General features: G+C 39.2%; 3 protein-coding genes across 7 annotated transcripts in view; 2 read left to right on the top strand and 1 right to left on the bottom strand.

Moving 5' to 3' along the window:
• sash1b (SAM and SH3 domain containing 1b) overlaps positions 1 to 2881 on the top strand; it is a 44231-nt gene extending 41350 nt beyond the window's left edge. For all 4 annotated transcript variants that reach the window (XM_054613945.1, XM_054613946.1, XM_054613944.1 and 1 more), the window contains 2 exons: positions 18 to 146; positions 1479 to 2881. In XM_054613945.1, coding sequence (XP_054469920.1) covers positions 18 to 146; positions 1479 to 2353 — 1004 coding nt within the window. In that variant the 3' untranslated portion in view covers positions 2354 to 2881. The remainder of the gene's footprint in view (positions 1 to 17; positions 147 to 1478) is intronic.
• Positions 2882 to 2940: 59 nt separating this feature from the next.
• Positions 2941 to 5848, bottom strand: ddo (D-aspartate oxidase). The gene is made up of 4 exons (XM_054613949.1): positions 5606 to 5848; positions 5292 to 5400; positions 5017 to 5193; positions 2941 to 4482 (listed from the first exon to the last, which is right to left on the bottom strand). The coding sequence occupies exons 1-4, from the start codon at positions 5775 to 5777 to the stop codon at positions 3924 to 3926; spliced, it is 1017 nt and encodes a 338-aa protein (XP_054469924.1). The 5' UTR covers positions 5778 to 5848; the 3' UTR covers positions 2941 to 3923.
• A 1937-nt stretch (positions 5849 to 7785) lies between these two features.
• Positions 7786 to 13710, top strand: zbtb24 (zinc finger and BTB domain containing 24). Of its 2 annotated transcripts, none has more exons than XM_054614327.1 (7): positions 7786 to 7867; positions 9247 to 10100; positions 11021 to 11188; positions 11508 to 11591; positions 11688 to 11771; positions 11858 to 11939; positions 12582 to 13710. In XM_054614327.1, exons 2-7 carry the CDS (start codon positions 9275 to 9277, stop codon positions 13435 to 13437), a joined length of 2100 nt encoding a protein of 699 aa, XP_054470302.1. In that variant the 5' UTR covers positions 7786 to 7867; positions 9247 to 9274; the 3' UTR covers positions 13438 to 13710. The 2 variants fall into 2 exon arrangements, with proteins under 2 accessions (XP_054470302.1, XP_054470303.1); XM_054614328.1 differs by lacking the exon at positions 7786 to 7867 and adding an exon at positions 8018 to 8186.
• Positions 13711 to 14089: the final 379 nt, after the last annotated feature.

Raw genomic sequence — 14089 nt, 5'->3', positions numbered from 1 at the left:
GATGTTGTGCATTGCAGGAAGCAGCGACCCGGAGCGAGGCAGTCAGTCTGGCTCACAGGAGAAGCTGCTCCTGGACAGGCGTGGCCTCTCGGGAGACTCCCCACGGGACTCCGGCTGCTACGAGAGCAACGAGAACCTGGAGAACGGTAATGACAGCCTGAGTCGCCCATGAACACTGTCCACCTCCTCTTCTGCCCTCTTCTGCCTCATCCTTCACTAGAAAGACTCGTGCTGTCTTCAGTCCTTCTTGACGCTCCAGCATTCAAAGCCACCAAACTAGCTTTCATGCTCTTCTGGAAAAACTCTGCTATTGTCTGATTTACTTCTGGTGCTCTGTTGTTTTTTTTCCAAAATATCTTCTTCTTCAAGTCATACTCTCTTCTGTTCCTGCATCATTGAATGCAACTGTTTTGCGATCACCTTTTTGTCTTTTAAGGGCTTTTTGAGAACTGACATATGTTGCCTTTCTTCATCATTCTCAATACAATATTCCAAAGGGGATAACACAAGGTTCTCTGTCATTATGGGACGAGAAAGTTCACTTACATCATATTGAACTGAGCAGTGACCGAAAGACATTTTTCACACCCTTGAACAAACTATATGTGGAGCAGCTTGTAGGTCTACTCACAAATAGATCTGCAGTCGAGTGGTGAGTTAGTTGTGTGGTGGTTATTGCATTTGCTGAAAATGGTGACTGTTGAACCGACGTGTGAGAAGATTTACATAGTGTTAAAAAAAGACTTTATCAGTAATTGCAGTAAATATTTACTGTGAACGCTTGCTTCATTCATAGCTATATCATTCCTAACGTGGTTATTTGGTTTGGCTTAAGTCTTAAAATTGTCAAATGAGAAAAGTTGTGCTTATTGTAAATGAGGGTTCTTGTGAATGTCAAAATGTCGTGTGGTTTTGAGAACTGTGTTAGATCAGCCACGCTTGTACAGTGTATTTCTCTCAAGATTTTGCTGTTTGTGTGTATATTTTTTTAGCCATAATGTTGCGCAATATTTTATCATGTGCCTGAAAACTGCATAATGCAGAAGAATTAAAATATTTACTAAATAGTATAATTATACTTGTTAAAATATGGCATTTTGTATAATTGTAAATGCACTAAAATGTGGACTTAAAGGAACCTTTAAAATGGTTTAACACAGTTTAAGGTCAAAGTTAAACTAACACTTCTAACAGAAGTGTGGCAGGTCTGAAGTCTCAGCATTTTCTGAAGTGTGCTTCTGTCGTGGTTGAGCGTGAGGAATAAATTGCTCCATGCTTTACCAGACCTGACTGCTTGCTTCTTTTCTTTTATTCGTTATTCATTTTCATCACATTGAGATTTTGTTTTGTTCTTTTCTTGGGCAACCGCCCCTCTTTTCCAACACTAAGCGCTCTGCTGTTTTTCTCTTTAAGTCAAATACATGTCACTACTGACCAGCACCTGCATGATCGGCACACACTTCACTTGTTTATTTCAGGAAGGGACAAAAAGACGTCTTCATCCATGAGCAGGTCCTCCTCCGGTTTTGAGTCAAGCCACCTCCCGTCCCCAGAGTACCCTGCCCCCCCACAGACCCAGACCTCCACCAGCGATAGTAACACTTCACTTCAAAGTAAACCAGGATACCTGCTCTGTATCTTACCACCACTAAGCCCCCCGAAGATTAACTTAAGTCTCCCAAGCCCATCAGAAGGTCATCCTTCCAGAAGAGCCACAGCTTTGAGTCTGAGCTGCACGGAGCTAAGAAGAAACCCAGAACCAGATCTGCTGAGGCGGAGCGTCTCTCTGACTGTCCTCCACAGAGCGCAGGAGAGAAAACTCATCGACCCTAAAAACTGGAATCTGACCCCCATCGTCAAGACTGAGCAGAGCAGACAGCACACAGTAAATTCTGAAATACATTGTGAGGTCATGTTTCCGTCCTCCCAATCTTCGACCACAGTATATAATGCTGTGCCCAGCACTTTGAGCACAGACACGGCAAATGTGTTTCCCCCTAAACAAGCAGAAACAACACAGAGCACAAACTTCCAGCTGCCACCCACAATTCCAGCAGAAAGATCCAATGATCCTTTAACTACACCTTCCTTACCAAACCCCCACCCTCAGCCTGTACTAACAGAGACTGCCTGCATGCTCGATTACACAAATCACATTTCGTCAGAGGACAAGAGGAGTCGTTCAGTTTCAGCTACTTCTGAAGCCCGCCGGCTGAAAATGAAAAGAAATAAGACGACGTCCGTAAACTCAGTGAATCCGGGTTCCCTGAAAGAAGAAAGACTCCAGGTCCACAGTGTTGATCTGAAAATGGAGCCACTTTCTGACACAGGATTGGCCTCAAAAGCACAGTGAACTGTTACTTTACAGATGTTAATTGCAGCTGTCGGACGCTGACCTTCTTAAAACCATGGGTTCTTTTCCATAATGTTTTAAAGGAGCAGTGTGTAGGATTTAGTGGCCTCTAGCTGTGAGGTTGAAGATTGCAGCTAACTGAATACCCCTCTGCTCTCTCCTCATATTGCAAGCGTTTCGGAGAACTAACTTAAAAATGTGAAAGGCCCTCTCTAAAGCAAGTGTTTGGATTTTCCGTTTTGGACTACTGTAGAAAACGTGGCGGTACAACATGGCGGACTGCATGAAGAGGACCTGCTCCCTAACGGGATAATTCTAAGTTTAAAAAACACAATGACAATTCTTATTTTCAGGTGATTATACACCATAGAAAATAAAGTATTTAATACAATATTCCATTTCTGCCAGTAGGTGGCCCCAAAATCCAACACACTGGTCTTTTAAATTTTTTCCAAATAACCAAGGATTTCTGAAAATTCAACCATGGATTAGTAATGTGCCATGACACATGTTCATTTGAGGTGAAAATGCAAGCGGAGATTTGCATCCTTACAACATTTTCGCACAATAATTGCAAAACAATAACCAGACGGCATAATACAATAGCTATAAAGCTTTTTTTAAAGGTTGACTTGGATTACACCCAACACAAATTTCCTTTAAATTTCTTTCAAAATCATATTTTCAGTCTAGTAGAATGAATCCTCCCTCGATAACATACCTAAAGTTTAGACAGTGTTAAGTTATTTTCATATTACTAACGTTTCTCCACCTTAGTCTGGTTACAGTCTGGTCGACACCCCTGTCTCGATTTCAGATGTTCTACATTCAGCTGAATCCAGTTTGTAGAGGAGACTGAAACTGAGTCCAGCAGTTACACAAACATCACCACCCCGAGTCAGTAAGTGGCCATTTTTAGTTCATCAAACAAAGCCTTTATTAATAAATTATTCATTGCTTGATTTACTGTAACATCAAGATTGTGTGTATATATATATATATATTACATGTATGGAACAATAGTTTCTATCCAAGTAAAATCTAAATGCAAGTAGTGATGGCAAATAATGATTTAAACAGTTAAATAATTACATTCAACTCAGCAAGCATCTGTCTTTTATGTTAACAAGAGCTGTTTATTTCACGTCAATAAATGACATACAGTGTATTCCTGTTCATTCATTTAAGTAATAAAGTTTTCTTTCATATATTCTTTGTAAATTGCTAAAAAGGCTGTAAATTCCTGTTCTAATTTCACATCAATAAATGTTTGTTTATTCTATTTAAGTTAATTAACGTTGATCTCTGTACTTAAAGGTAACTGTATTTAAAAATTGAAGAAGCAGTAATTACATTCTCTCATAACCAGTCCCGATACAAATGTTCACCAAATTGTATTATTTTACATACTTTTTTCCCTCACATCTTCACACTATAAAATGTAAAACCTACTGCAAAACCACAAGATTTAAGTTTTGATTAGTTTTCTATCTTACTGACAGGATGTCTTATTATTTCAAGGTGAGTGTTACTGGCACAGATTAAATCAGGATTTAGTGGCAGACCTGGTTCATAGTTTAGCTTGTAGCGGCATTTCATGAAGGCACTGCCTCACCAGCCCCAGAGCGTCCAGGGCGGTTCCCCAGGCCAGCGTGACCCCCCAGCTTCCGTGGCCGTAGTTGTGGACCACAGGAACCCTGCGACCCTGCAGCTGCACCACCTCCCTCTCCACCCTCGGATTCCTCCTGCTCGGCCTCAGACCGACCCACTCGCTGAGGACTTTGGCTTTGCTGATGGACGGCTCCAGCGCGCTGCAGCGCTCCAGGATGCCCCTCGTGTCGCCTCCGTCCACTTGTAGTCTCCAGTCCCCCTCCTGCCTCGTGCCGCCTATAGTGACGCAGCGGATCCCCGGGTAGATGTAGGTCTTTCCATCTCCATCTCTGATGAAGTGGTGCAGCCAGGGGGCCTCCACCTTGAGGACCTGCCCTCTGACGGGGTGCACCTGGTTGTCACCCGCCAGCAGTTTGGAGCCCAGACCAGAGCAGTTGACAATGATGTCATAGCTGCTGCTTAATTCCTGAAGACTGTTGACCTTCCTCTGTTCCACTTGACCTCCAGCTTTTCTGAACCTTTACAAAACATTATAATTATCGGCTGAAAGAGTCAACAGCATTTCCATCAAAAGATGCACTTCATGGTTCCCTCTATAAATAAATACCTTGTAAACAAGCTAAGTAGTGTTTTATGTAAATCAAACCAGATTTGTTTTTAGTTTAGAGGGTATAATTTAATTTTTGTTTCATATTTATTGTCATTATCTACCCAAGATCTTCCTTGTTGCCAGTGTTTTGGTACATTTTGTAATAAGAAAACAAGTGTAATGAAATCTTAAGTAAAGAGGTAGAAATGAAACACCAAATTATGGTTTACTTTTTTATACTAACGTGTCATTTGAAAGTGCCTTCATCATTTCAAGTGTTGATTGTTAAAAAAAAATTTAATTATATAGAGTGTCTTCAACTATCCATCTCAGTGGAATCAAAATGTTAAATGAACTGCAATTATCTGTAATCTATTTGGGTTTGTTTGAATTTAAAACTTTTTGGAAAAATACTTATGACCTAACACCGTTTTGCATTGCAAGTTTAACATAGAAGACGAACCTCTTCTCGAGCCACGGCAGGTAGCTGGAACATTCACATTTTACGGTGGTGAACGCCTGTCCGAACTTATGATCCGGAAACCTTTTCAGTTCACTGTCGGTCATGTATCGAAAGCCAATCACCAACTCCGACCAGTAGGGCTTCTTCTCATCTGGAACGTCCTTGAAAACTTGCCAGCTGGCAAAGAATCAAAACAAAAAACAATGGATGCAAAACAATCTATTTTAAAAGTGAGTATTCATCCCTTTTTTATAGACCTGTATAACAGTTGATACCCTGAGCTCAGCATTACTCCAGCTTCAGGTGAGTGTTGGGATTGAGCAATGGCCAACAGGTGATCAAAGCTGTTCTTGAACCAGCGTTTTTGTCTTTCCAAGGGAATATCTGATAGAGAAATAGTTAAATCAGTCATTTTCAACATGCAAATCTGTGTCCTGTGTATGTACATGTAAATATGAGGTTAGATTATGCATTTCTTATGAACATTAGACATTATTATCACCCTGGTATATTTATTCTGAATGAGTAACATAATAAAATATTACAAAGTTGGTGAAATGCATTTTCTAAGACGGAGATTGTTGCATACCAGGAAACTTTGCAGCAACCACGATCCCAGCAGCTCCGTCACTGGTGGTGTCTGGACTGAACCTCTCAGCCAGCAGAGTCACGGAGCAGAAAGGTAGAGCCTCAGCGATGCAGACGGCAGTGGAGAAGCCAACCACACCCGCTCCCACCACCACAACACGGACCCTTTTCATCCTGGACAGGCCTGCGTCTCAAACTGCAGGTAGAGAATCGTGTCAAATGCTGCTTGTTTGCTGCAGGACGACCTTTGTTATCTCGAGGCTAATCTACAACTACTAGCATTTACCTTAACTGGCTGCACAGTCCAAGGATCATTTACACAAAGACTTTCTTTATTGTAATAATGCGTTACATAACAGGCATTGTAAACTCTGCCCCACACACCTGCAGATTGGTCCAGCATTTTCTAATCTTGTTTGATTTGACTTTTATTTGATGTAAGATTGGGTCATTTTGTTGATGTTGCCATTCAACAAGTTTCCACAAGCATAAAGACAACGTTGGCTGATTTTTATTATTTTTCTTCTTCCTCACTGTTACAAAAGAAAATCAAGCATTTAAAACGTAAAAAGTAAAAGTATTGTCTGCAAAATGTAATAAAAATATAAAAAGTACAAATTTTACAGCAGTATGGCCCTTGTTTTATTATATACAATATAAATAAATGAGTCTTACTGATACATTAACGTGTAAACAAACATCTTAATGTTATAGCTGGTGGTGGAGCAGTTTTTTTAATTTACTGTTGAACAGTCCAATTTGTACCAATGCATCATATTTTATAAAGTAATCCTTTCTAATTTGTAGTATCTTAATCTGCATTAAATATAGTGGAGTGAAAAGTACTAAATTACCCTGATAATTTATGATCAATTTTAAAAAACAAAAATGGAAATGCTCATAAAGTAGAAATAATGTGTAAGTGCAGACAGCACTTTTTTTAACGTTTTTTATCATCCCAACACAACTCCTTGCACCTGATTCATGGGACATAAAATACAATAATGGGATTAAAAGTGTAATAACAAGGATATAATCCAGACTTTCTGTATTAACCAAGTACTCTTACAAAAAAAACAAATCTGATGTGGTACATATGCAACCACACTGAGACTGATCACTTCCTATCATTATGGTCCATACTGTTAATCGGATTTTATAATAATAATAATATTTTATATTTAAAGCACATTTTTGCAGACTATGTAGCTCAAAGTGCTGTACATTTAAAGAATAAATAAAAACAGAAAACCTTACTTTTATAGAGCATGCTTTTTGCGCTTACATTTGCAGTGCAATCAAAAAATGTCAACAGATGAATAAAGAATGGAAAACATTTTACATTTAAAAAGGGTAAATTAATTAATAAATAAATATAATAAATAATTAAATAAATTATAAGAACGTTTGGACATTAAAATGTTTAAATACATAAAAGGTAATTTGAAAGACAAATGTGGGACTCTGTGGAGCACACATAAAGCATGGCGAAATGAAAATGTCAACAGAGGCTGCCTTTCTGATGTTTTTGGGGAGGCTGTTATACATATACATATATATAGATACAATTTTGACATTGTATATATAGTTTTGGAATTAAACCTTGTAATGGAGTAGGCTGGCCTAATATCATTAGATTTAAGCAGGAAAAATTAACCTTAGACATGCAGGGATATTATCTTAGACTTTTATATCTGCACTCTTCCCACGTTGTATTGCAAGTGCTGCACAATCATTTCCCCCAGAATATATAAAGGTAGGTCTTTTCATAACAAGTGTTCCGTATTCAAGCACAGCTTTTGAGAATTGTGCAGCTCACAGTCTCTTAAACTGAAGAGAAACACAGTCAATGTCAAAATAAACCTGTAGGCTATGTTATTACCTGTAACGACAAACACGATCTCCAGCTTTCGATGCACACTTGTCAGTATAATGTTTATTTCTTCTGTCTGTAAAAGACGTGCAGGTCCTAAAGAAAAGTCTGCTCAGCAACAACAACGAATAGTTATATAAACAACATTACCCTGAATAACAATTGTTTGCTCCCAGACTTTATTCTAACTAGCTGCATTTAAATGTAAAATTTACACAAATATACAAAAAAAGAAAAGGATCTTTGAATGCATGTTTTAATGATTTGCACAACAGGTGATCTCTGAAACATTTGCGGTCAGTTTTCATGCAGCAGTTGCGGGATTCTCGTCAGCGTCGCACTTCTCGCGATAACTCAGGTCACATTCACCCTCGCCGGCTAAAGTAGAAGGTAAGGTCCTAAAAGCTCACTACTCTTTTGAGTTACGCCGCGTTTTGTGAGCGTCAGATGTTTGGAAACTGTGTCACACATTATTTACTCATTATTTAAGGAGAAAACGTTGCTTTTTCTGCCAGCTTTGGCCTCTTTATGCCCGGCAGCGGATGCATTGAGATGGTGGAAGTTAGCTTGCCTGCTAACCCTCAAGTTGTTCACATCCCTGCAGGGTTTATCTGCAGCTTCAGACCAAGAACCAGCTGGTCAACTATGTATGCATGTGGTAACCTGAGTGCACAATACGTGTAGAATAGCATGCACTAAGATGAGAAAGGTATAGTCATGAGAATAATATGTTCATGTTTGCAAGCCTTATTGATTGATCAGCCATTGGCAATTTTGGAAATCAAATTTATGTCATTTATGATGATAATAACTGTATGATGACATTTATAGACATACAGTACCAGTCAAAAGTTTGGACACACCTTCTCATTCAACTACTTTGAAGAATCTAAAATATAAAACATATATGTATACATATAAGTATTATAAATAAGCAATAAAAACAGTAAAGAATCCACAATAACTGAAATGTTATATATACAGACAGAAAACTATTAGAACTACAATTGTAGGCTATGATTGAAAATGTGTGGTGTTTATTTTGCATTTAGCCATTTATGATGTAATGGATATACAGCACCAGTCAAAAGTTTGGACACACCTTCTCATTCAACTACTTTGAAGAATCTAAAATATAAAACATATTCTGGTTTGTTGAGCATTTGTTTGTTTACCACATAATTCCATATGTGTTCCTTCATAGTTTGGATGTCTTCAATATTAATCTACAATGTAGAAAAAAATAAAAATAAAGAAAAACCATTGAATGAGAAGGTGTGTCCAAACTTTTGACTGGTACTGTATGTGATTTCATTATCAATTTATCTGTTGATAATTTTTTACATTGTGAAAAATGTCCAACATAATTTTCCTATCTCTAGTATTCTACAACCAACAGTCTGAAACCGAAATATATTCACTGTACAATGAAAAGCAGATAATCTTTCATATAAATTACTTAAAGATAATCAGATTTGTATATAAATAAAGATATAGATACATTTTCTGTTGATCAACCAACCAATTCAACTTAATATTGCAGCATTAAACTACAGCAATAATTATTAGATCCAGCCCTAAAACAAGATGATCTACTTTATGTTTCCGCAACTTTTCTTTTATATGAGAGTTCATTGATTAGGTAGTAAAAGTTGTTAATTGAAATGCACACTTGTGGATAAAAAAAGAGTTTATTGCATTGTTTCTTTCTCTCAGTCATATGCACTTTAACCCTGTTTTAATAGAGAGTTTCCTTTCATTGCCTACAGGAACAAAAGTGACTGTTTGGAGGAGAAAATGTCCCAGGATGCAACAGACAGTACCTCAAAACACATGGCCCTTCATTCAGATTCACATAAGCAGAGCATCCTGAGCAAATTTGACAAGCTCAGGAAAAGCGACCTGCTGTGTGACATCACTCTAGTTGTGGAAGACGTGCACTACAAGGCCCACAAAGCCCTGCTGGCAGCAAGCAGCGAGTACTTTTCCCTCATGTTCACGGCAGAAGATCAGATCGGTCAGTCGACCTACCAGCTGAATGGCATGGCGGCTAAGATGTTTGCAGCGGTGCTTGATTTCATCTACAGCGCCCAGGTGTCGGTGGAGCAGAGCGCCACAGAGCAGCTTCTGGCCACGGCTCGTCTCATGGAGGTCAACGACCTTGTCAAGGTGCTCACTCAACTCTCACACTCTACTGCAGCGAGTAGAAGTGAGGAGGTAAAGGTTGACAGTGCTGTTGTGCCAGATCTGTTGAAATGCAAAAGAGGACGGCCAAAGAAAAATGTGCATGGAGCAGAGTTGGATGGGGGAAGTGTGACATGTGACAGCTCAGAGGAGGGGTTGGCTGGAAATATGGACCATGATGATATAGTGAAGGAGTCACATACTAAAAAGGATGCAGATTGCAATTTAGGAACCAACCAGAGCAGGAAGAGCAAACGCAAAATCAGGCCACCAGTGAAATACAAGAGCTACAAGGTGGGCATCGACCCAGCGGGGGGTGAAGAGCCTGTGAAGAGAGGCAGGAAGAGGAAATACCCAAACACTGAGCCCCGATGTGAGGACTGTGGCAAGGTGTTCAAAAACCACCTCTTTTTAAAGATCCACCAGAGGACTCATACAGGTAAACTGACTTGTGAGTTATGATCTGTGGCACAGTCACTCAGAAACATCTTGTGCAGCCTCCATCCCCGAACAAAGATAAAATGAATGCATTATATTTGAACCACCACTATCCGTCTCAACTTTAACTTCAATAGTTTACAGTTAATACACCCTAACAGGTAAAAAATGACAACTTGTAGAAAGCTATATCATGTGAAAAAAAAGAATTAAAAAGCAATAGTATAGTATGTCATGGCCAAAAATGTTGTAGTATATCATTGTAAAAAAAGTGAAAATGTCCTACATTTTTTACAGAGTTATAATATAGTTACATATGCCATACAAATATCATATTAATGTCGTAGTTTAGTATGACACAGTATAGTATGCCATAATAAATGTAATGTACTTACGTCACTTTATTTGATCAATTTTGGGTTATTAGATTTATCCAAAATTATATTAAATAATATCTTTAATTACTTTTAAACGTCCAAAGGGCATGACCCCTTCTATCAAATATAAAATAATGATGGCAGGTTAACTGATCCAGTCTGATTAAAGGTAAGCCCTATATGTTGATATTTTTCTGGAGGTCAACGGTAAAAGAAAGCTGGTTTGAATCACAGCTCATTTGCTTTTTTGTTTCTAACAATGTGGTCTAATATTCATACTAATACTTAAGTTTCATCCCTAATTCCTAAATATCTTGAATTTCTCTTTAACACACACGATGAAGACTTAGAAGAAAGATGCTTCCAACTGCAAACATTTCTGTGGACTTTTATATTATATTATAGATCCGTGCTCAAATAGAACTGACTACAGTTTCATTAACACACACAGCGATCAAATTAACCTCAGTGTTGCTACTCTGTAGGCGATACCGCACTTACTACCTGTATAAACACCTTCACTGTTTCATGATTGTTTCCACAGGAGAGAAGCCTTTTCGGTGCCTGGTTTGTGCAAAGAGTTTTACCCAGAAGCACACTCTGCTGGTTCACCAGCGCATGCACACCGGAGAAAAGCCGTTCGTGTGTACCGTGTGCTCCAAAGCGCTGTCCACCAAACACGCTCTGCAGGAGCACATGAACCTCCATGAAGGTAAAGTTAGTTCTTCTTTTGATATTTTTGGGATTTCACCATATGTATGGTATATTATTTTTCAGGATTATCTTTTCCCCATCTCGAATGTATCTAAAATGTATTTTTGTTATAATTTCTTGTTTTAAGCTAGAAAATGACAGTACATTTGTGATTTAGTGAAATACATATCCTTTATATCTGAAAAAAACAGCATTTTCACAAATCAAATTAATATTGATGACTATGAATTCATTCCCATGAAACACCTAATACAATAGTCAGTGCCTTGTTCTCTACTGCTCTGCTATGAATAATTTCTGTTTACCTGCATTCTTAGGAGGCAAATCTTTTAGCTGTGAGAATTGTGGGAAGACCTTCACTCAGAAGAGGCAACTTAAAAGCCATTACCGAGTTCATACAGGTGAGAATCTCATCACTTCAACAGCAGCAGGTTCATTTAAAAATCATCACTCTAAAAGCTGAATAATGTTTTCTTTGTTTTTGTTTTTTATTAAAGGCCAATCTTTACCAGAATGTGCTCAGTGTCATCACAAGTTCATGGACACGGCTCAGCTGAAAAAGCACCTGAGAACTCATACAGGTAAAGACAGACGAGCTTTTGAAACTATACAGTTCTGTGAAACTAATATGTGAAAGCCCTTAATGACATTAGTGACATCTTTACAGGTGAGAAGCCGTTCACCTGTGAGATCTGTGGGAAGTGTTTTACAGCCAAGAGCACTCTGCAGACTCATATCAGAATTCACAGGTGAGTCATAACATTTTTCACCAGAGGGTCCTAAAAGTTATCATAATAAAAACAATAATAATGAGTTTTCATTAAAAAGCTTTAATTAATTTGTAGTGTGACCAATCAAAGATGAACATTCAGTCCACAACAGAAGAGGTAGAAGTATTCAGATCCTTTATTTAAGTAAAATCACCATAACACGGTGTAAAACTTCTCCATTACAAGTAAAAATACTGCGTTCAAATTCCTAATTCGGCTGTGGCGTAGTGGAGAGCAAGGTAGTTCTCCAATCAGAGGATCGGTGGTTCGATACCCGTTGTCTGTCTGAGTAGTTTGGAAGAAAAGGTTTTTCTAAGTTTGGACTTCTAGCAACTCATAGACATCTGAAACGTGACGAGGTACAACTTGACCCTTTTTTTGAAAGTGGTATCAAACTGAAAAATGTGTGTTAAAATTGTATTCATTGTTTTTCAATGTAAATCTTCAACTTTAAAGTAACTCGAAACCAAAGCTGTCAAGTAAATGAAGTGGAGTAAAAAGTACAATATTTAATAATGTGCAAAATAGTTATTTGATCAATTGTTTAATAAAAAGAAGTTGACTAAAGCAGCTTTAACATTCAGAACAAATTTGATTAAAATCAAAAATGTCCTTTTTCAGAGGAGACAAGCCGTACGACTGCAACATCTGCAACAAATCATTCTCGGACCCCAGCGCGAGACGACGACACGTCGCCTCTCACTCGGGGAATAAACCGTTCACGTGCTCCTTCTGCAGCCTCTCGTTTACGCGCCTGGACAATCTGAAAACACACACCAAATCACACAACAAGGAAAGAGGCGCCACAACCGAAGCATCATCGGATGCGGCAGTAGAGGTAGCGGACGCCGCGGCTCCACCAGAGGAAGTACGTAGCATCCTGCAGCTGCAGCAGTACCAGCTGCCCCCCAGCTCTGAGCAGGAGATCCAGCTGGTGGTGACGGGAGACGTGGACGACATCGACTTTGTGCCGGGTCAGAACCAGGAGATCAGCATCATCACCACAGAGGGGGAGACGGCGGACTCGGCCCACTCCAGACTCACCCTCCTCACCCAGTCATCGCACCAGAACGTGGCTCTGGTCACTCAGGGCGGCGTGGTGGAGCAGAGCCCCCACATCCAGACACTCAGTGTGCTGGAGGGCCAGATGACCCACCAGCCTGAGCAGATGCATGTCATCACTCTGAGTAAAGAGGCGATGGAGCACCTGCAGGCCCATCACGGCCCCCCGCAGCCGCTTCAGATGGCGCAGCGACCCGTCCAGCAGCTGCAGGTGATGCACCAGCCGATCCAGGGTCAGCTGAGCAGGGAGCAGCACAGCCAGGCCATCCACATCAGCAGCCAGAGCAGCCAGCCCATCTCCATCAGCCAGACCAGTGAGCAGATCTCCAGCCACCACATCCAGGGACAGACGTTCCAGATCCAGGCAGGGACCGTCTCCTACCTGTACACCACCGGGCTGCAGCAGGAGAGCTGAGACTGATACCGCTGCTACCGTTCATTATCAATGGACGAATACATTATTACTGCAAATTATAGATGTTTAAATTTTTCTCCAATCATTTCCCAAAGAACACCAATGATTTGTCTTCTTGTCAGTACACAGTGAGTATATGACTGTGGTGAATGATATCTTAACATATAATGGATAATAAAATGCTTTTTTGAATGACAAATGATTTTAGTTATTATATATTAGCTCTGAAAACTGCAGAACATACTATCTCCTGAGATTCAATAGTGAATCAACATTCATACCATACTTTTATGATATTTTCTATAAAATAAAAAACAATAACTTTTTTTATGGCATGTTTATGGCATTGCATGTTTCCAGCTTACCTCACAATTACTTTTTTAACATACTATACTATGACTTTTTTATGACTTATCTCGACATACTATACTATGACTTTTTTATGACTGTTTCCACTACTTCACTATGACTTTTTTAACATGCTATACTATGACTTTTTTTTATGACTTTTTTCGGCATACTACACTGACTTTTTTCAACATTTAACATGCTATACTGTGACTTTTTTTTTCGACATACTATACAATGACTTTTTTATGATTTTTTCCACATACTACACGATGACTTTTTCAACATGTTATACTATGACTTT

The sequence above is a fragment of the Anoplopoma fimbria genome, chromosome 15, assembly GCF_027596085.1.
Source record: "Anoplopoma fimbria isolate UVic2021 breed Golden Eagle Sablefish chromosome 15, Afim_UVic_2022, whole genome shotgun sequence".
In the NCBI taxonomy this organism is placed as follows: Eukaryota; Metazoa; Chordata; class Actinopteri; order Perciformes; family Anoplopomatidae; genus Anoplopoma; species Anoplopoma fimbria.
The sequence above is the reverse complement of the archived record's forward strand: the minus strand, read 5'-3'. Positions and strand labels throughout refer to the sequence as shown.

What these genes read in the sequence shown, in the direction of transcription:
- zbtb24 (XM_054614327.1), top strand. Translation starts at nt 9,275, where the DNA reads ATGTCCCAGGATGCAACAGACAGTACCTCAAAACACATGGCCCTTCAT. An exon ending in GCACATGAACCTCCATGAAG is followed by an intron (nt 11,189 to 11,507) that starts GTAAAGTTAGTT and finishes CTGCATTCTTAG; the next exon opens with GAGGCAAATCTTTTAGCTGT. An exon ending in GCACCTGAGAACTCATACAG is followed by an intron (nt 11,772 to 11,857) that starts GTAAAGACAGAC and finishes ACATCTTTACAG; the next exon opens with GTGAGAAGCCGTTCACCTGT.
- ddo (XM_054613949.1), bottom strand. Translation starts at nt 5,777, where the DNA reads ATGAAAAGGGTCCGTGTTGTGGTGGTGGGAGCGGGTGTGGTTGGCTTC. An exon ending in GGTTGCTGCAAAGTTTCCTG is followed by an intron (nt 5,401 to 5,605) that starts GTATGCAACAAT and finishes TTTCTCTATCAG; the next exon opens with ATATTCCCTTGGAAAGACAA. An exon ending in GGAGTAATGCTGAGCTCAGG is followed by an intron (nt 5,194 to 5,291) that starts GTATCAACTGTT and finishes ATTCTTTGCCAG; the next exon opens with CTGGCAAGTTTTCAAGGACG.